This window comes from Lonchura striata, chromosome Z, assembly GCF_050655825.1.
Source record: "Lonchura striata isolate lonStrDom1 chromosome Z, ASM5065582v1, whole genome shotgun sequence".
Classification (NCBI taxonomy): domain Eukaryota; kingdom Metazoa; phylum Chordata; class Aves; order Passeriformes; family Estrildidae; genus Lonchura; species Lonchura striata.
Genome location: NC_140740.1, coordinates 66,594,891 through 66,617,290, shown reverse-complemented (window position 1 = coordinate 66,617,290; position 22,400 = coordinate 66,594,891). Strand labels below are relative to the sequence as shown.

Below are 22,400 nucleotides of genomic sequence, written 5' to 3'. Positions count from 1 at the left end.
TTATTCAAAAATAGTCAAAAGCTTCACTAAGAATTCAGGGCTTCCTTGCTTAAAAAACATCCTTCATGACATTAACAGCAAACCAATGGAGAAAGGAGTCATTACCCTGACGTCTTTCACAAAGACTATTAAAAACAGTCTTCTATTAATCACATTTAAAACATCAAGGTTTCCATACTTACACTTTAGTGGGCTGGGTTCCTGTTAGTTTCAGACTGAAAAAACCTCACCCAGTCCTACTAATGTGAACTTCTGAGCTTCATAAACCGATCATCATAGCAACACAGCACTAAGTCCTAGCCACTATTCAGCACAACTATCACGGAAAGGATTACTACTGTTATTTTTTTTTTGTCAGACTACTTTCATACACATATTTTATTATTGCAACACACACATAAATCCCAATCCCTCCTACCCAATAATTCCTGGGTTTCAGGAATCTTGTCAATTTCTGATAATTTCTTTCCATTCCTTTCAGCTTCTACTTGTTGCACTGAAATTGTTTATCAAACATCTCTGTTTCCAAGGGTTTTGCTTACTTGTTTCATATTTGACTGTCCTCAATTGCATTCAGAATTTACTTTCACAAATACTATTCACAAATTTCATTGTCTTCTTTTCTTTCTCTTTTAGATGTCTAATCAAAATCAGACCCAAACAAGGTGTCATTTTTCCACACTTCTACTTTGTGTTATTTCTAATCACCTTTGTTTGCTATTTTCTAACATAACAGTGTTCCCATTCAAGTATCATTCAGATCTCCACCAAGTTCATGCAGTTACAGAAACCCCCACCACACGAGGAGAAGCAGACAGTCAAGTCGGGCATGTCAAGCCTCTGAACTCCAGCACCAAGAGGACATTTCTTGTTCTACCTGCAGCTCTGATCTACAAAGCAGGTTCTGAGCCCTGGCAGCACACATGGATAGGAAGTTCTGTCCAAGAAAGCCTCTGAGCCATCTGTGCCTGAGTCCTGCAGCAGTACACATACTTGGGGCAAGGAACAATGGTGGGTCCGTGATTCTGGGACAAAGACACCTCTGCTGGCTCTGTCACCTGTAAAGTATGCTGCTTGACAGGGGCCTGGGTCCTGTGTTACTGAGGCTGGCTGGAGTCTGGCCCTCAGACTATTACCTGCTCTTCCATTCAGGCACCATGGCTACAGCTGGGGGAGACAGGAGTTTACCAAGCATGACTACACAGTTAACAGGGTGTTGGCCAAAGTCTGGCAGCCAAGTGGTGTCCCATTTATGCTGCTGATGAAGGGGGAGAACTTGAAGAGAAGCAGACAGATCCTGCAAATGAGCAAGTGGTTGTGCATCCATAGAACCTTCAATGAGGCTCAAAAACTGAGGGTGAAGGGGAACAAGACCCACCTGAAATTACATGAGGTAAAAGCATCTTTGCCAAGAGGCTGGTTAATCAGCTTTGAGAATGCATAAACAAGGAATGATGACAGAGGAAGGTGGTGACCTCTGAATGAGCAAGGAAGTGGTGGTCACAGTTTGCAAGCAAAGGATGCAGGATGGTGTGGAAAAATGATCTTATAATCAACCCAACAAAGGTGAAGTGGGGCTGCACCAAGTGTGTGCATAAAACTGACACGGGAACACCACTAAGGAGCACTAGGATAGAGTTAGGTAAACCAAGATCGTCCTAGAGTTGAATCTGGTGAGATATATGAAATTCCAGGAAAGATTTGTACAGGTACAGGAGCAGCATAAGGAAGGCTAGTGAGGAAACATCAACCTGCTGCTGAAAGTATCAAAATCATACAAAAATGTCAAAGCACCTTGTTTATCTTGCTCTTTCATGGCTAAGATCTGCCTCCTGGAATTGCAGGCCCCTGAGATGCGTGGGAAAGTGTAGAGGACAAAAGACTTACTCTGAGCAAGAGAGGATCAGATTAACAAATTTTTAAGTGAACTGGACCTAACATTTCCATGTAACCTGCTGAGGTGCCAGCCTGAGTGCTGAGAGAATTGGGTTTGTCATTGTGAAGTCATTCTCAACTGCGTTTGCAAGTTTTATGCTGATGGGTGACATTCCAAAGGACTCAAGTGAACAAGTATCAATGAAAATCCTGTTTTCCAGGACAAGAAGGAGGAGCCAGGCATCTACAGGCCTACTAGTCTCACCCTTCTTCCTGGGAAAGTGCAGCAAACAATCCTGGAAACTACTTTCAAACACATGAAGGACAAGAAAGCAACTGGGAGTAATCACCATGAATTTACAAAGGGAAAATCACACAGACTAATAGAAATATAGAGGCAAAAAAACCCCAAATGTAGCTAGAAACACTGCTGACCACTGAGGAATCCATCTGTTTTCCATCTAACCAGAGCAGCAGAGATTCCATGACTTCACAGCACTTCCTCAGAATGGGAAATAACAGCTCAACAAACAAAACAGATATAATTACTGAAATACTTGCTCCTGAATGACCTACATGTACAATGTGTGAGCAATACGTATTCAGAGGGATTCAGGAGAAAACAGTAAGAATGCCTATCAAGAAAATATGCTCCAAATTTTTATCCCTCAATAACTTACTTTTGCCTGCATGACCATATGCACTTTTATAATTAGAAAACCAAAACAAACATAAGCCATGCTCAAAGCCATACCTTGGAGAGCAAATTCCAGAATTAAGCAAGAACTATGCAAATACAGGCCTCACTCTCAAGACAGGGTCATTTTTCATCTGTCTTCTGCATCTTCTGAAAGAGACAAAAAATAACATGATACACAAACAACCATTATCACTTGTTTGAAAGGCAGCATATAACAGGTTACTTTCTATCTGCTTTTCAAATCCCATCTTAATGCATAGAGCTGTCTCCAAACTGACACATAAATTCTAACTAGCATTCCTCAGTTCTAGGCTGCTTCACAATTTTAATATATATTTAATAGGATGTAAGAGTTCAGAGAAAGGTCTATGCAAAACTGCAATACTACCAGTGTATTTCAGTTACACATATTTGCTTCCCATTTCCTATAATGGTAAATTAAGTTTTATATTTTTCATTATACTTCATCAGTAATAGCAAATAAATTATGTCAATATATTGACTTACTCTGGCAAAGAGATTTTTTCCCCTCTTTCTCTTGGTCTATGTACCATTCATAAATATATAAAGTGTGAAGAATAAAGAAAAAATAAGAGGCTCAAAATCTGATAACTAGGAAGGAAGTACTAGATTAAAATTTAAGTCACAAACAAAGTTAATGTATTACTCTTTCAAACACAGTGCCAAAAAAAGAGACAACTGATCTCATATAATTTTGTTCTTCCAAATTCGTAATTTCTGATCAGAAAAACTACAATATGCAAAGAAAACACTCAATGAGAAGGTTTGCAACAAATAAACGGAGAGAAACAATTAAATTATTTATATCTGTATACACTCAAGACTCATACAACCAATTAAATTCTCCAAGCAATTTTCCAATTAAATAATTTAGGAGAAAATACAGAGCACTAATGTCAGAGCTTTTGAGGTTTTCTTCCCTTGTGCTCTAATTTATAGCTCTTTCTTCTAAATAAGCAACTCAAATACAAGTCATTTGAAAGCCAACAGTAGCTGTGTCTGTGAAAAGCTTCAGCTGCACCAAAACATGACTGTGTCTTTCCTACATTACTTTCTTTCTTGACCTTCCAAAAAAACTTTATTTTATTACAGAATGCCTGGATAGCATTTTTCCTAACCCTTTTCTTTCTGTACAGTTCCATCAATGGTATCAGTATTTTGATCAGTACAATCACCTGCAATATGACTTTTTGTGCGACAACTACAGAATAATGAGACCACAGAATGAGTCAGGCAGGTGGAAGGTCAAGTCCAAGAAATGAGAAAGTTTTGTGCTGACCAGAAATGTTAAGGTGAAATATAAATTGATTTAATAGACTCATTTGAAGACAACCTTAGAAAAATAAAAGGTATACCATTTTGCAGCAAGAATGTCTGAAAACATACTTAGAAAACTATATTTCAGAAATACACCAAATATGAGCAGTACTCAGTTTCTCACTCTGAGAAGCACAACAGTCATCTCTGGGGACGTCCTGTTTCTTGCATGTTCATGGATGTGTTGCACTGATAAACAACTAGGAACTATGCCTCACTGTAGCCCTGCTTGTTACAAAAAGTAAATCTGACTTGCAGAACATTTTTCACAAATCCTTGAACAAGTGCAGAACAGAACAGATCAGTAACTTATTGTATTGTTCACCACGAAATATAACTTTAAGACTCCACACAAACTGAACAATACTATGCTCAATAATACAGAATTTGAGACTGGAAAAAGCACCAGTTTCTAAAAAGGCTGTATTCTAAGCAAGTCAGAAAAAATATCAAAGAGTAGAAACATAAGAGAGCTACACTTCTCATAATATTTGTGATAACTAATTAAAAGGCAACTATATCACAGTATTTGTGATAACTTGTTGCAAGGCAGCAACAATCAACAGCCTTCCCCAATTTCTGGATCCACCTGCATTTTTACACCAGTGACTTTCCTGAAATCTGAAGAATTATTGCCAAAGCTAACTGATACTAAAAAATACACTTTAACAGAAAAAAAAAAAAAAACAAGGTGGACTTGAACCAATCAGTTAAACTTTTTACAAACTAGATTTTAAAGAAGTCGCCTTATATTACCAAGTATCAGAATAAAATTGTCATTAAGCTTTTTGCAACACCTCTGTTCAATAAAACAGAATAGGCATCTGAATAGCCAGTTGACATTAGCAACAGCATATCTGTGCTATGACAAAACCCCCCACACCTAGTATTGTTCATACAATAGATGGTTGCAGCAGAGACTTGGCACAAAGCAGTTGTTAGGTGGCTGTTGACAGATTTGTTGAGGTAGGCAAGGCATTCCCACCTAGTTACTTTTCATTGATAGGATCTAGCAAAGCATACCTGTAAACATCTACCGCCTTTAAATGGGCTTGGAGAGGGATGTGGCTTGATTATCAGAAGTCCATCAAAACTATCTTCACCTACTGCTGACCAGACACTTTTAGTCAGATAATGTACGTTTCTTTAAGAACATTGCTGTTTGGACCATCAGTCTGAGGTGAACAAAGACCTGCTATTTCATCGGACTAACTACTAGAGCTGGGAAATCAAAGTGCGAAACCAAGGGACGCCAAGGCCATCGCATTTCCTTGTGCTGCTGGCACACACACCAATCAAACCCTCGTGCCTCTCCTACCACCACCTCACTACCAGCGAACACCTTCCTCCTCCTCCACGGGGCAACCAGCGCCCCGGACCTGCACGAAAGCGACAGCGCCATTCTTTATTGCACAGCTGCGGAGGTACCCGGCAAGCCTGCCCGGCTTTCCCTCCCAGCTCCCTGCAGACCGCAGCAATGCTGGAGGGGAGCGCAGGGATGGAGGGAGCCCGCCGCGGCGGGGCCGTGCCCGGGGCCGCCCCGCTCCCGTCCCGGCCGCTCCCGTCCCGCCCGCGGCGCCGCTCCCGTCCCGCCCGCGGGGGTCGCGCGCGCCGCCCCCCGCCCCGGCACGCGGCGGAACCAACCGTGGGCTTCCGCCGCTCCAGCCGCGCGTGCGCGCTGCGGGCGCCCGGCGGGCGGGACCGCGCCCCTCGGGGCGGGAGCGGCGGGGGCAGAGCCGCGCTCGGGGCCGCCCGTGCTGCTCGGGGATGGGGACCGGGGCGTCCGGGCGGGCACGGCTCGGCTCGGCTCGGCTCGGCTCTCAGTGTACGCAGCGGCCGAGGGGTGTGCTGCCCCGCCCTGCCCTGTGGGAAAGCCGTGTGACCGATGAGCCGCATCCCGCCAGGGCTTCAGCTCGCTCTCACTTGCTCGTTCCCCAGCACGGACTTCAGCATGAGCTCTCTTCCGTACTTCCTTTTTCCAGCGTCTCTTTACAGTCCTTGTCAAAACAGCCCTGCAGGCAAGGCTTCTGCCTCAGTCTCCAGGCTGCTCCTAGGAGGATCTGGCAGCTGGCCCAGCTAGGCCTTGTAGCTTGAAGTTGTATTAAATTAATAGTATAAACTCACACTAGCTTCCTTAAGAGAGACTTGCTTTACTTTGTGTACCACATAACCGCGGTTTCACGGTAGTGAAAGGCCCCAGCTCACTGCAGAGAGGAGGACAACCCCCACCTCTTATCCTGTATCTTGTCTCTCAGAATCTTAAAGCCACACATGAAGAAGAAAAATGCCTCTGGACTATGAAGATAACATCAGAATCCCAGTACTTTCAACGTCTCTGGCCAAACCCTGCAGTTTTCTGGCATAAGTGGCTGTAGCAAGACCAGCTTCAGGGACACCTAAGTCAAGAAAGAATCAGCTGGATGGTGGACACCATAGATTAATTGCTGTTTTCCAGAATAGCAACATGAATGTGGGTTATGTGGTGAGTTGTCAAATCATGTTTTATATGAACACATGAAAGGGATAAGAACCATTTGATAAACACAGTGTGCCCTGACTTGAATGGGACACTTCATGTTTATGAATGAAGAACTGCTCTTGTAATTCTGTGCTTTGCATCCTTGCCTCTCCCCTCAATCAGCTCAGACCAGTTAGAAAATTTTTATGACATTCAGGTCATCGGCTGCACTGTGCCTCTTGCTCACATAGTACTCTTACCTGTCCACAGAAGCCAATATTCATTTGAAAAAGATAATTCACACCTGCAAGGGATTACCTTTGGGTAAGAGCCACAGACAGCTTGTAACAGACAAAATTTTCAGTGTTTCCAGCTGGGAATCATGACTCGTGCACCCATTGCTGATGAACATATATGATCTTTTGGCTACCTAAAGGTACCCCATCTGTCTGAGTGGCATAGTTCCCACTGCAAATTGATGGGCTCTTACCCTGGAGCAGTTTCCCTTCACAATAATAGATGAAGAGGGGTGTTGTAAAGACTACCAATGTTGAAAACTCACCTTTATTACTGATCATATTCTTCCTAAAACTTAATCATAACATGATTATTCTGGGGGGGAAAATAACAACAACAAACAAAACCAACAAAACAAACAAACAAAAAACCTAAAAAAACCCACTATTACACAGGGCAATTGTTAACATTTCAACCTGAAGTTGCTCTAACCTGAGTATAAATATTTGTAGCTGAACCTGGAGGTTGTCTGGAAGGAGAAAGATGCATGTTCCAGGAAAATCAGAGATCAGTTCTTTCAGAACAATTTATATACATCAATAAGAGTAGGTAACACTGCAAATAATGGACTTATTAATTGGACTGTTAATATATCTACTAAGGGAAAAAAAAACCTAAAAAAGTTGTTCGTTTATAAATATTTTAAAATAACAAAAACCAGCCTCTGGCACAATTCCATGACAAATTTTATATGTATATTTATGTCTATATGTAAAAGACCTAATAAGCTGTGAAGACTGTTCACTGATTTGAAGAATTAATTTCAAAGGAAAGAAAAAACCAAAACAATCAAGAAATTAAAAGGAAACCATGTTCTAGGGAAGCAAAATGGAAGCATAATAAAAGAATAATAGTATGATCAATGAAGGTTTCATATGGCATGAAAAAGAATCAGTCAGTAATATTATCTTCCATTTAAGTACCAAGCATTTGCATTTCTACAGTGGTACACAGATAATGGCCAGTTTTTAGACCTGTGGTCCTGCCAGGCAGGTTATATATTTTTTTATTCAGGAATGTGATGTAAACATAGGTTGTGGAACAAGGGCAGTGGTCTTTTCTGGCTTAGTCATAGCACAGCAATCCACTTTTGTTAATGCTTTTTTTTGAGAAAGCACATTGCTGGAGGAAAAGCAGGCAGTTGTGTGCTGGACTTCCCTACTGAAAAGTCCTGGCTTAGAGATACTACCTGACTTTTTTGCCAGAATATCAAATCCAGATAGATAGATAATGAGACTTTGTGGTGAACTACATTCTCTGTGAAAAAAACATACCTATGGGAGTCCTAGCTTTGCATAATATGGATTTAAATAAAATCCAATATGGATGTATTACAGAAAGATCATTAGAAGACTGCAAAATTATTCACCTTCTTTAGTGCTGAATATTGCACAATGGCATAGAATTCCTCTTGGATTTTCTGATGTCTGTGTTGTGTTGTTGCTGTTTATAAATTACCACAGGAGCCACCAGCTGTCATCCTATAAATTTTATTGGCACTCTGTAAATATTAAATCAGCCTGCTAAAATCAAGCCATGTGCAGTAACAGCTGAGGCTCTGTTATGGGGAACACATGCAAGAGAGAGGTGTGCACTCTTACAGCTTACAAGGCCCCTGCTTCTTGAGTCTGTTTTCCAGGATTCATTTTTAGCCCAACTGTGCCCCTTGACCAACATTCAGAAGGGACTTTTTCTGTGCACAGATACATACTGAGCTGAGAAGTCAGCCTTCTCAGCAGTATTCAGTTTCTTGGGTCCTTCTAAAATTTGTTGCTACCAGATTTCTGCAGCAGCGCTGCATTGCTCATTTTCTTGTAAACCTTGGTGACATACATAGAAGACAGTTGTAAACTCCAGAATGGGAGCAGAATTCTTGATGTCATGAAGATCTGCATCATGAAGCAAAAAGTCTGTGTCAATGAAACAGCATGCTGAAACAAAACCTCTTGTGGCCCACGAGGCACAGTGTGACATGTTGAGGATGAGGCTGTAGGTGTTAAAGGAAATTGTGTCTCAGGCTCCATTTTCTTTCTTAATAGCCAGAAAAATCAAACACAATGTATGTTTTCTAATCTGCCTGCCTCAATAGTAAACATGGCGAAATCTCCTGATCCTGCAGCCCAGATAGATTAAATAGGGTACTAAGGTAGACAAGGCAGTAGTCTAATTTAGGGGAGTTGATTTTCATCTCAGGCATTTCAGTGGTGTGAGGAGTTCTGCTCAGATAGTGTCCAGCTGCAGATGTCCTAGTATTAGTTCTTCTAATGCCTCTCTTCCTCCAAGAGTTGCTGTCTAAAAACCAGGCAGGGCAACAGACTAAATGTTCCACATCTCTGCAGTGAGGTGAGTTTGAAAAAGCTTCAGCAGGTACAGCCTTGTTCAGAAGGTAGCTTAGGTACATGCCTGCTCAGTTTGAACACCCTGACTGTAGGCTGCAGCCACCAGCAGAATGTCTGATTAAATGTCTGACAAAAGCAGTAGTTAAACCAGGAAAAATGAAAATGCCTTAGAAAAGCCCTTAGAGAAACATCAGGCTTGCTCTTTATTATTTATTATTGTTGTAATTATCATTATTATTTTTATAAGTGTTATTATCATTACCATTATCATTATTAACATTAGTAGTAGTAGTAGTAGTATTTAGCTTCTGGTTAATTTTTTAATTTTGAAGTGAAAATGCAGTTTGCTGATGCCATGGAGCCTGAGGTGCTCTAGTCAGGATAGTTTTGTTCTCAATGAGGATAGTTTTATCAATATTCTTGTATTAGGGCCAGCTACAGAATCTTTTCATCCCCATTCTTTCTCACTTGAGCAGAAGGACTGTGCACAGCTGTCAGAGAATGATTTCAGGTGAGTTGAAGTTAGTTGTTACATAGCAGATATTCAAGGAGCTAGGTTTAGCACAACAGAAAATGTAAAATATTTATAATTTGTTACCAGTGTTTCCTGTTTCTACTGGTAAACTGTCTGATGGAGGACCCAAAATTGCCCCAGTTCCACACCTCTTAAAAATGCACCATCTGGCACAGCACATAGTTCTGGGTACATTATGCAGGATCTGCTGCTCCAGATGGATCCCTGCAAGTCTATGAGATGGAATTCATCTGAGAATCCTCACAGAACTAGCTGATTTCATTGCAAAGTCTCTTTCAATGATTTTTGAGTGGTCTTGGGAATCCAGAGCAGTCCCAACTGACTGGAAGCTGGATAACATAGTCTGTTTTTTAACGAGAGGGCAAAGAACTTGCAGAACGGAAACTGCAGGGTCCTGTCAGTCTCACTTCAGTGTCTGGTAAAGTTATGGTGATTTTTCTGGGAGGTATTGAAGAACATCTGAAGGACAACACAGTCATTGGTCCCAGCCAGCATGGCTTCATGAGAAGACAGTCCTGCTTATCAAACTTGATTTCCTTTTGTGACAAGGTAACACATGCAGGTGATCAAGGAGAGACAGTTGATGTAATCTTTTTAGGCTTCAGCAAAGCTTTTGATGCTGTCTCTCATAGGATCCTTCTGGACAAAATGGCCAGCCCACAGCTGGATACACACATCCTGTGACGGGTGAGCAGCTGGCTCATAGGCACAAGGAGTTACAGTGAATGAGGTGACATTGGACTGGGGACCTGTCATTAGCTGGGTTCCATCCTTGGCCCTTTACTCTTCAACATCTTCATTAATTACTTGGATACACAACTGGAAGGGATAGCAACCAAGTTCCCAGGTGATAGAAAACCAAGAGGAGTTGATGCCCTTGAAGGCAGGGAGATCCTGTAAAGAGGCCTTGACAAATCAGGGGTCTGGGCAATCACCAACCATATGAAGTTCAACAAGAGAAAGCAGTGCCATGGGGGCTCTGGTCAGTGAAAAGCTGAACGTGAGTCAGCAGTGCCCTGGCAGCCAGGAGGGCCAATCCTGTCCTGGGGGCATCAGCATCACCAGCCAGGCAAGGGAGGAGATTGTCCTGCTCTGCTCTGAGCCAGGACAGCTTCACTTCGAGTTCTGGGTGCAGTTTTGGTCACCTCAACATGAGAAAGAGACTAAGTTATTAGAGAGCATCCAAAAGAAACCAGTGAAAATGGTGAAAAGTCTTGGAGGGAAGGAGCCCTTATGAGAAACAGCTGAGATCACTTGTCTGTTCAGCCTGACTTCGGAGACTGATGGGAGACCTCAGTTTGGAAGACAACTTCCTTGTGAAGGAAAGGGGAGGGACAGACACTCTTCTCTGTTGTGACCATTGACAGGATCCAAGGCAATGGCCTGAAGCTGTGTGAGGGGAGGTTGAGGTTAGGAAAATTAGGAAAAGTTTCTTCCCCCAGAAGGTGGTTGGGCACTGGAACAGCTCCCCAGGGAAATGGTCACAGTAGCGGCCTGACAGCTCCAGAAGTGTTTGGACAACACTCTCAGGCACACTCTTGGGGTTATCCTGTGCAGGGTCAGGAGTTGGACTCAATGATCCTTGGAGGTCCCTTCCAACTCAGCATATTATGATTCCAGACATGATTATGCAGCTGGCAGAGAGCTTCTGTCTGAGTAAGTCTTGTTTTGCTCTTGCAGCAGGGAGCGAGTGAGTACATACATTTAGGAGAAAGCACCGCAAGCAATTTCACCACCTGCCAGTAAAAGCTGGTCAGATGAGAGCCATGGGGTTAGTTGTGAATGTTTCATAGGCAGTGAAAACAGTACCAAGCACAGCATGAAGTGCAGCTTCAGAGACTTTTCCCTGAAATATATGGTTGTGCAGAATTCAATAAGAATTTGATGTAAACCTGGTATTTGATGTATTTACAGGCATTAAAGTTGGTTGCATTAAATCCACACTTAAAGGAATAGCCTGAAGATTTATTTTGCTAAAGCAGTAGGGAGAAAACAGCACTTCAGTTATTTTCTACACAAAGCACACCCATTTGAAAAATATACAGTGGGACAAATAAAAGGGCAGAAGTGTAGAAACTGCTTGGAATTTATTAGAATTTTCAGAGAGCTCTGCAACTATATTTTGTTCTATAAGTAGGTTTGCAGGAGTGCTCCATAATAGATCACATTAGCAGCACTTATATTGTCATCTTAACTACACTGGAAAAGCTTTCATTACAGAATGCATGCAAGCTCTGAGCAGTTGCAACTAGTTTTTGTTGCTATAATGTTACTACTGAAAGCATCCATATAGTGATATGGATCACACTCCTCACCTTTCTAATCCACAGTGTTCTACTTGTAGAGGCAATCATTATACCCAGAGAGAAAAATCGCTTTAGGGCCTGGATAAAACATATTCCTAATCTGGATTTTTTAAACGCTGAGAAATCTGATCCAATTAACACATTGATTGATTTTGCAAAATACTGTGCTAATTACATGCAACCAGTCATTGCTGGGTTAATTAAACATGCATCCAAAAAACCTACAGCACTAATCTAATTAGCAATTACTACAGCTGTCGTTACCTCTTTTCACCTACTTTTAAGCTGTGCAAATTCACACTAAGAATGTTGTCCTGCAAAATCCTTACATGAATAGCTTTCTTTGCAGTAATGCTTCAGCACAGAGAAGAAGCTTTAAAAATTAGGCTGAATACTTTTCAGTCCACAGTATAGCTTTGATTCAGACATCCTCATGATAAACTCATACTATATCCATCAGTTTTGTCAAAATTACAAGACTGAAAGATTTTTTCTTTTTAATTGATGTGATTTTATTTGGAGTGTATGTAGGTCCTACATTCAAGTGGTTGCCTGCAAACCTAAAAACATACTTGTATTTCAGAAAACAGAAAAAAATGTGGATGAACATTTTTATATATTCAGACAGCTTTAAAACATGTGTCAAAAATTCTGAGTAAAACATCTCAGAACACTTGGTTTTTTCAGATTAAACAAAATAATCACTAAAGAGAAAAAGGTTTATAACATTAATGCTGTGTGTACTTTTCTTCCTTAGGCTTGATTAAAAATATACATTAATTTTCACACACAATGCAGGGATTATAACACCTTGATAGCTAGTTAGTTGGATGGCATTATATATAGCATATAAACAGCCATATATAGTTTTGACATCAGTCCTTCATACAAAGTAATAGAGAGAAGACTTGCTTGAGTTTTAGTACTCAATTTTTATTATCTAAAAACAGGTTTATATGTAAGGAAAGGTAACTATGTACCAGTCTTTAGTTCATTCACTGCAAGTGGCCTGAAAAGCAAACAGCTTCACACCCAATATCAGAATATAATTCAGATGCAATTTTTAGTAAATATTCAACATGGGCCTTGGACTCCAAAGCCATGCTGCACATGTTTTCTGAAAGAACATTAAGATACTTCTAATTCTATTGCAGTTCAAATATAAGGAATCATTTACCCCAGCCCTTGAATTTGACCTTGAATATGCTAAGTCAATAGTGATTTCCAATACCATAAAAAAGAGCTTGGACAGTTTAACAACAGTGGCCCAGGTCTGAGAGCAGATTTTCAGAGGACTGAAAAAAATGGCATAGAGATATGCTGAACTCTTCTGCTGGAAGCTGATCTCTATCTAGTATGCCAGGTTTGCAGGAGAAATCTAGGGAGAAGCAGCTGGAGAGAGCCAGAAAGCCAGCAGTTCAGCTAATAATCGCTAGTGCTGTGCTGCCTAGCAGTAGACTCCAATGCTTCCTAGCAGGCCTCTCTCAGCTTTTCCTGTAAAGTTATTAAGGTATTGCTATAATGATAAAGCCATTCTCAGACTTGCAGTCACATAAATGCCTTTTTTGCTTTAGTTTAAGAGCTGAGAATATTATTTAAATTTTATCTTAGATTCAGTAACAATGTAAATATTTATCGGACTAGAAAATGTGCATTGTCTTTAAATAATTTAAATACTGGTGAATTTAAATAATAACAGTGTATTTGTCTGTGATGTTTTCTGTAGGAGTATGTAATCTTATATTTTTTTTCTCCTTCTGCAGTTCAACACTTTAAATAAAAATAATGGTGAATGCAGGCATGTGGAAAAGAGCGCAAGTGATTTCTATGGCAAAATACCCCTTCCCATTATCTATTGTTGTAAATTGTTGGTATATTAGTTTTCAATGAGAACTGAACTCCAACTGAGATCAACTAGTCACAGCTTTAACTAGTCACAGACATTAACTAGTCACAGCTTTACATGTAACTCATGTCCATTTATGTTTTACACTCCCCAGCCATTATCTTGGTGTAAAAGTAGACCTGTTTTTGTCAGGAACAGGCTAAAATCTCATTTTTGTTGCTAATACAGCTATATTGGCACTCCTCACAAGCAAAGGCAAGAAAAACTAGTCAATATTCAGGTTTTACGCAGATAAATCATGCTAATTCAGTCTTTGTTTACTAGCAGCCTAGAAACAATGATAGGAAGGGTGGAAGATTTTTAAAGTTTTCTCTTGTTAAAGTAAGACCTTTACACATAAGCCATACAATTTCACCTAATTTTCCTTAACAGCTGCAAGGAAATATTTGTTACACTTTAGGTAAAGTTATTATTGAAACAGAGATGATGTAGAAAATATACATTTTTAATTGTTTTTTGTACTAGAGTGATGACAACTTGTTTGAATTTTTTCATTGTAAATTCTTATGATCAATTAAGAGGTACTTTGCACAAGTTAATTGTGCTCATGTACATTTTCATACAAGTCTGACAGTAGAGATCCAATCACAGGGTCTTTAATCTTCCGACTTTCACATTTACACTCTTCTACAATCATGATTTCTTTGACCACTGGAACAGAATCAGTGCAGTTGAGGTCCAGGCGCTTCATGGAGAACTTGCTGGGCAGGCAACGAGAACAAAAGGTATAAAGATGATCTTCTGAACCAGGAACATGAAAAGAACTACATTTTCCAAAACACAGATTATTCTGTACTGTCACCTTCTCACAGCTGTTGTGAGTAACACCCTGAAACAGAAAGCAATTTAATGTTTCTGATGCAGAAATGGCCCATAGAATTTGCTAGAAGGCATGAGGAAAAAAAAAAAAAAAAAAAAAAAGGAAACAAAAACTACTGCACTTAATAGTACAGGTTTCTAGGCAACATCTGTATATACATATGTCTGTGTGAAATAAATTTAGTTCTGGATGTGAAAAGACATAGTCCTTGACAGATCATGGTTACAGAACACTGAGAATTGATGGTGATTTACAAAGAATGCAGCACTTTTACCTTTACTGTTTGCTTGTCTTAATGTTACAATGTGACAGAATGGCTTCATCTATACATGAGACAACTTACCAGTTCTCTTAAATTCTTAACACAAAATTAGACATAAGCATCAGTTTTCTAATTAACACAAGATAAAACAGTCATTGCTTATGTGTAAGAGAACAACCAGCTTTTGCTGTAAATACTTGTCCTGAGAGTCTGTATATGTACACACACATATGTATATTTATACATATATATATGTGTATATATATATATATAAAGAGAGAGAGAGAGAATCATTATTCAGATCTACAAACAGTTGAGATGTATATTCATTGAATGGATAATTACTTATTAATTTCCTGCCTGCTTAGACCATGTCCAAATATCTGTGCATAAAAATAATAAATAACTCTATAAAAATTGAGTCTGCGGCTTTCCAGTGCTGCAGTTTATTTGCCTCATCAGACTAATTTTTTCATCAGAATCTTTCAGCCACTTTTGAGCAAGTGTTCTGAAGACCTTTGACTAGGACTAAGTCCCTTTAGTTGCTGATTACAAGAGACCGGGGGAAAGGTGTGGTTGTTGATCTTGAATGCTTGTTCTTACCTGGGTGAAAGGCAGGGTTCTGCAGTTTTCTTGGTGCATTTCATTGGTCTTGATTGGCAGGACAACCTCTTCAGATGCTGAATTTTTCTTTAACATGAAATGGTCCCAGAATTTCTTGGCATCTTTTCTGTAGGGAAATTCAGACTCTCTCTTGCTGGGATAATGGGGTGGAGAGAGGTTTTCCACAGGAGAGGTCTCTCTGGATGCAACCCACGTTCTAAGGTTTTGGTCTGCATGGAGTCCTGCACTGGGAAGTATGAATCTGGACATTTTTTTATCCTCTTTCTTCTCACTTCCAGATGCTGTCTGTGGAATTGATACAAAAAAGCTTGGTACTTTCAGGGTCTCTTCAACTTCTACTGGGTTCTCACTTACCAGCTCAGGAGAACTTTGGCTTTCAAAGAGATTTTTGTTCAGGTAGAGGAAGTGTTGAAATGGTCTTCTGCTTCTCCTTTGCTGTGAATTTCTCTGTAGCTCTGTGGCTCCAAGACATGAAAGTACTAACATCTGAAGGAGAAGCAGTGACATGATCCTGGAAAGGGCTACCCTGTAGACCTTCTGCTATTGCAGTGAATGTAGTATGCTAGCTTTATACAAGAAGAGATTATGGCAGAGGAGAGGAGGGCTTGGGGGAGATGCTGGTGGGGCTAATTGCATTCATTTACTGTAGATTACAATTATGATAGGGAAGTTTGTGCTAATGAAACTCTGCTTTCAATCTGAGTTATGTGTATTAGAAGCTCCTATCTATAATCTAGTAACTCAGGGTGTTGTGGAGGACAGAAGGAGTCAACAGGAGGAAATGTTTGGATAAGGTGTCTAGTTTAGGCTGAGAAATTAAGTAAACATTTGAAGTTGTGTATTAGAATGTTCAGTGTGGTCTCCATTGTTTATTTTGACTTTCCACTCCATACAGCCAAAGACTGTCAAAACAGGGACAGTGTTATTTAATTACAGTAGGAAAAGGCAAGCTGATTAAAGTTTGCTGAAACAGTAAGCTCAGTCTGGAGACTGTATTTTCAAAGGTTAAGTCTATCTTTGGACTCAGATTTGGGATATGACCTGACTGCATGACTAACAGACTACTGCTCAGACAGTCAAAGAAATCAATCAGGAAGCACTAGCCCTCTCTCCATCTTCCTCACAGCAGGTTTGCAGCTGGAGTGCAGACATGTCACCAGCACAGAGCAAAAAGTCTCAAGGTGAAGAAACTCTGCTTCCTGGGTTTTCAAAGATTATCCTACAGTGCCACATCCTCTTCAGGCACCAAAGCCACTCCAGACATCCTATAAAGTTATAATGATAAATTAATATTTAAATAAAACATGCTAAAAATAGATATTTATGTTTCCAGCTATCAAAGTCTCAACAGAAATACCTAAAGTCTACTAGGCCTTAAAATAGAAATATCTTTAGCACAATTATCAATTATCATAATTATCATGCTATGCAGCATGTAAGAAAAAATAATTTACTAGAACAGGATATAGAGAAAAGTTTTGGGAGAAGAAAAAGTTATTTTCAATAAACATTGCAAATAGGGATCCTAATATCAAAAGAAATTCTGCTTCAGATAATTTGTCATTTAGGTGCACTAATCTTCACACTCCTGTTTCTACAAAACTCTGTCAGTAGACTCTAAAGTTTGTATTATTCTTGAAAAATTATGTGCACTAGATGTATGATATTACTTTAATTTTCAGGGAATTAATTTCTTGCTTAGAGCTGCACTTTGAATCCACACATCGTATTTGTGTTCACCAATAATTTCAACTGAAGCAGTTGACTTATGTAGCTAAAATACCTATGTACTGGTAACAGTCACTCAAAACTATTCAGCAATGACAAGAACATTAAATTTTGAGTTTTCCTTCTTTTTCTCTCTGTTTTAGTTGCTGGAAAGCCCAAAGACTGGGCTGATATTCAGACCTATGTATTATATTGTATTGTATTGTGTTGTGTTGTGTTGTGTTGTGTTGTGTTGTGTTGTATTGTGTTATGTTGATGCAGAGAATCTTAACACATTTGGCAATGCCTTTCATACATTAAATTTGTCTTTTTGAGGCAAGATACATATTTGCAGGTCATCTAAGGATGTCTCTGATAATGCACAGATAAAAATTTAGTAAATTGTAGAACTGGAATGATTTGACTTCCCAGACTATGTAAACTAAACTGGCCTGGGTTATTCCTGCAGAGTAACTGTTATCAAGGAATGTATAAAAATCATCTTATTGATATATATGTAGAGATGTTTTGCTGCTAATGTTACATTGTAGTGCACTGGCAATGAAAAAAACCTCTTTGAGATCAGAATCCACTTCTGGTACATACAGAACATATGTTCTGTCCTGTAACATACAGCAAGAAGAGAGGCCTTTGAGACTTTCAGATGTAAATGCACAATTTACAGAAGAGTAGAAGACTTCAGAAGACTGAAGCAAAGTGGTGTCAGCAAGTCACTCTGCAAGCTGCTCTGCAACCCAAAGGCTGATAAAAGAGCTCTCTTCACTTCTAGGTCAAGCCAGTTCTAATTCCTGGGGTTAGGATGGTGTTTCCGAAGATCTGATGAGATCAAAAAGCAGTGTGCCTGGTTCTGCTAAGAAAGTCTAGCACTGTTCCTTCATGCCTATAATAATATGCTATGGCTGCTTTCCAAGAGGCAAAGCGGGTAAAATATGGGACATTGTACATCTGGGCATGGTTTGTTCAGTATCTAAACACTACCACAATCTGTTTTGAAGGTGGCTGCCTATATAACCATAGCAGGTCTCTCCTTAGCCTCTCTGCTTAGGCAAGAGCCTACATGCATAACAGGAAGCCATCTCAGCTCAGACAACAAGCTCAAGATAGTCATTCTGAAGTTAAAAATACCAGGCATTTGCAAGTCTCTTTGTGGTGACATTGACTGCATAGACTAATAATTGACTACAGGCATTGGACTGGGCACATAATCATTATGTTCTAAATAGACCTAATCTCAGCTTTCTACAAAAAAACTCAATGTTGTTTCTTTTCTAAACACTTGTTTTCCTGCCTGATCACCCTTTCATATAAGCATAACATGTTTTCACTGTTTTTCTAGTTATTAAATCTGAAAACTATATGCAGCAGTGTCTTCCAAGCAGGCTTTAGTTTGCCTTCATAGAAGCAGTTTATTCAGGACATTATGTTTTCACTAGAAATAGTCACTGTGAATGTCTGCCCATCCTTTTAAAACTGTCAGGTCTATAGATGATGAGTGCTATGCAAATGCAAAATGGTATTCATTTGTTTCAAAGCTGGAGTTTATTCAGTCATTAATGGACATTATCTATGCTGCCAGTTGATGCCTAAAAATAATTCTTGGGCAGTGCTTGAATTACTTTCTGTCTGTTGAGCTAAATAGACTCATCATACCATGATTGATGATCAAATCATTTAAATGGATTTTATATATACAATCCAATTCAATATCTTGTAATTTTCAAAACACGTCCAATGTAGACAAACTTGTATCCAGACATATCTTTCACAGACCCCATATGAAGACCTCAGAACTAATGAATTATTACTATGCAGTTTATTCTCCAATAATTGTACTTATCAAAGAAGGCCATCTGTGGTCTTTGTTTTACTGAGTTTCAGGGAAGCAGATCACATACAGGCCTCATGGGAAATTTCTAATTGTGAAACCAAGGGTCTCTTAACAAGGTATGAAATGCAAGAATAGGCAATAGGTTTGTTTAGTTTTGTACCTCCGACTATAGTTACTCTTCATCATGAACTGCCCTATGTTTCAAGACCTCTGTTGCACTGTTTGTTTCTCCATGCATTTTTTTCCTCTTAACATTTCTGTTTCTTTTCTGTGTTCTGGCAACAGAACTAAGAACAGCATTAAGTTTTATACGGCAGCCAAAATGAAGGTGCTCACACTTTAGAATTCTTTTTTATGTCTTCAGGGGAGTTAGGATGAGCGTCCTTTCACATGTATTGGACCACATTCTCCTGGCTGTTGGTACATACACAGGACACAATGAGTGGTTCTGTCTCTGAATGATACTGGCACATATGTACTGCCTAATTGACAGTGTATCCAATTTCAGACCCAGCCTGAGGAGTTCTCTTGGGATGTAATTGATAGCAGCAGATTGCTAAAGCATGGGACAGGGAGAAAGACACTGGGAAAACCCATGGGACAGGGAAAAAGGAGTCTGAGCAAAGACTTCAGGAAGCTGCATCTTCCTAGATTGTTGTGAATAATTTGAGAGAGACAGATTATTCACTGAAGAATTTGACACCACCAACAATATTTTTGCAATAAAATCCAAAGAAGATGCACACAAGATTTCTTCAGTTAAAATAAAAATAGATATATACTTACCATAAAATTTCTTCTATATGCATAAAATTATATTGTTTTGCTCACTCTGTTTATATGCAATACTTAAGATACCAGATTCTTAATCACAGAATCACCCTTTCAGTCATTAGGGTTGAAAAGGACCGCTGAAGATCATCCAGTCCAAGCCCCTTGCCAAAGCAGGGTCACCTAGAGCAGGTGACACAAGAATGCATACAGGTGGATTTTGAGTGTCTCCAAAGAGGGTGACCCCACAGCCTCCACAGGCAGCTGTTTCAATGCTCTGCCACCCTCAGTGTAAATAAGTTCTGCCTCATGTTGAGGTAGAATGTCTTGTGCTTTAGTTTATGGTCACTGTACTAAAACCAGTTCCTGGGCACCACTGAAAAGAGTCTGGCACCATCCTCCTGACACCCATCTTTGAGATATTTCTATCTATTGGTGAGATCCCCATGAGAGAGAAGCTCCAGACCCCTGATCATCCTCATGGCTCTCCACTGGACCCTCTCCAGTAGCTCCTTGTCTCTCTCATGCTGGGGAGCCCAGAACTGGACACAGCACTCCAGCTGTGGCCTCACCAGGGCTCAGTAGAGGGGGAGGATCACCTCCCTCGACCTGCTGGCCACACTCTTCCCAGGGCACTCCAGGATGACATTGGCCCTCCTGGCCACGGGGGCACTGATGGCTCATGGACAGCTTGTGATCCACCAGGAGTCCCAGGTCCTTTTCCACAGAGCTGCTCTGCAGGAGGTCAGCCCCAGCCTGTGCTGGCACTTGGGGCTGTTCCTGCCCAGGTGCAAGACCTGGCACTTGCCCTTGTTGAGCCTCATCAGGTTTCTCTCTGCCCAACCCTCCAGCTGATCAAGGTCCCACTGAACGGCAGCAGAGCTTTCAGGTGGATCAGCCACTGCCCCCAGTTTGGTGTCACCAGCAAACCTGCTGAGGGGGCATTTGATCCCTTCCTCCAGGTCACTGACAAGTAAGTTCAGTAAGATTGGTCCTAATATTGATCCCTTGGGAATACCACTGACTGCAGGCCTCCTGCTGGACACTGCTGCCCTGATCATGACTCTTTGAGCTCTGCCTTCAGCCAGTTCTTGGTCCATCTCTCTGTCCATTCCTCTAATCCTCATTTCCTGAGCTTATCTATGAGGATTTTATGGGAGACTGTCAAAAGTCTTGCTGAAGCTCAGGTAGACAACATCCACTGTTCTCACCTCAACAACCCATCCTGCCATGCCATCACAGAAGGCCATCAGATTGGTCAAACATGATTTGCCTTTGGTGAGTCCACCCTGACTACTCCTGATGACCTTCTCTTCTTTTATGTGCTTGGCCACAGCCTCCAGAGTGATCTGTGCCAATACCTTTCCAGGGATGGAGGTGGAGCTGACTGGCCAGTAGCTTCCCAGATCCTCTTTGTTGGCATTTTTGAAGATGGGAGTGCCACTGGCTTTCCTCGAGTCATCAGGCACCTCTCTTCCATCATTTTTCAAAGAAGATGTACAGTGGGTTTAGCAACAACATCTGCCAGTTCCCTCAGCATCTGTGTGTGCATCCCACTAGGGCCCATGGATTTCTGGTTTTGTCTGCCTAGCTGACCTCTAACCAAACCCTCAATGGCCAAGGGCAAGTCTTCTTTTCACCAGTCTTCCTCTCATGCCTCCAGGGTCTGGGATTACTGAAGAATGGCCTCAGCAGTGAAGTCTGAGGCCAAGAAGGAATTCAGTTACTCTACCTTCTCTCTATCTTCTGTCTCCAGGATGCCCACTATATTCCTATAGGCCACCCATACAGCCTCTCTCTATTTCCATGTTCCATAAATTTCTCCTGCTTGAGATTGGCTAGAAGCTCTCTGCTCATCCCAGTAGGTCTTCTGCTACTGTTGTTTGATTTCTTGCTCATGGGGATACATTTGTCTTGAGCTGGGAGGAATGCTGAATACTGATCAGCTCTCCTGTACTCCTTTGTCTTCTATACCTCTAAGCTATGGGATCCTGGTGAATAGGACTACTTCTAATTGAAAACAGTACATTACCTCAATGCCAAAAAAAACCCCCAACATTAAAAAGCCTTGAAAACAAGAGCCTAATGTTTTCAAATCATTTAAGTGTACTGATACTGAGAACAGTGTTTAAGTAACACAGAGTAGCAGAGTTATCCATACTGTAGTCAGCATAGGGTAGCAGGGGGGGGAATTTCCTCTGAAGGAGGCTGAAGTTTCTGAGGGATAAGGACTTTTTTCACATCCTTCTTTAAATCAAGAGTAATATTAAAACTAATTTTTATAGACTGGCAGTCTTCTTCTTGTATATCTGCTTGCAGACCTATATATTTTCTTAGATTTATGTCTCAAAACAAACAGCATTTTCTTATTTATGGGTAGTCAACTCATGGTACAAATGTCCTTATAGTATTCCTCAAGAATAGGCCCAAACAGAAGAAAACACTGAATTCAGAAGCTGATTAGAGTAAACAGCAGGTATATTATAACTATAAATTATTTTTATATATTTATATATCATTATATAAATATATGAATAACTATAAATAAATATAAATAATGTAATATTAATATATCTTATATAAAATATAATTTTATATAACTATATAAGTATA

General features: G+C 40.3%; 2 protein-coding genes and 1 long non-coding RNA gene across 3 annotated transcripts in view; 1 reads left to right on the top strand and 2 right to left on the bottom strand.

Annotated features, from left to right (window-relative positions):
• ZDHHC21 (zDHHC palmitoyltransferase 21) overlaps nt 1-5,452 on the bottom strand; it is a 36,787-nt gene extending 31,335 nt beyond the window's left edge. The window contains exons 1-2 of the mRNA XM_085566016.1: nt 4,937-5,452; nt 2,630-2,722 (exon numbers count right to left, since the gene is read on the bottom strand). The gene's annotated coding sequence lies outside the window, so the exon portion shown is untranslated. The remainder of the gene's footprint in view (nt 1-2,629; nt 2,723-4,936) is intronic.
• An 813-nt stretch (nt 5,453-6,265) lies between these two features.
• Nucleotides 6,266-22,400, top strand: part of LOC146763873 (uncharacterized) — a 31,986-nt gene continuing 15,851 nt past the window's right edge. Inside the window, exon 1 of the long non-coding RNA XR_014951041.1 lies at nt 6,266-6,395. This is a non-coding gene — a long non-coding RNA (uncharacterized LOC146763873). The remainder of the gene's footprint in view (nt 6,396-22,400) is intronic.
• On the bottom strand, nt 6,387-22,393 carry CER1 (cerberus 1, DAN family BMP antagonist). Its single transcript, XM_021525574.4, has 2 exons — nt 15,440-22,393; nt 6,387-14,583 (listed from the first exon to the last, which is right to left on the bottom strand). The coding sequence occupies exons 1-2, from the start codon at nt 15,965-15,967 to the stop codon at nt 14,290-14,292; spliced, it is 822 nt and encodes a 273-aa protein (XP_021381249.1). The 5' UTR covers nt 15,968-22,393; the 3' UTR covers nt 6,387-14,289.

Coding starts and splice junctions, on each gene's coding strand:
- CER1 (XM_021525574.4), bottom strand. CDS start 15,967: ATGTCACTGCTTCTCCTTCAGATGTTAGTACTTTCATGTCTTGGAGCC. Junction 14,584..15,439: donor GAACCCTGCCTTTCACCCAG/GTAAGAACAAGC, acceptor TTTCTGTTTCAG/GGTGTTACTCACAACAGCTG.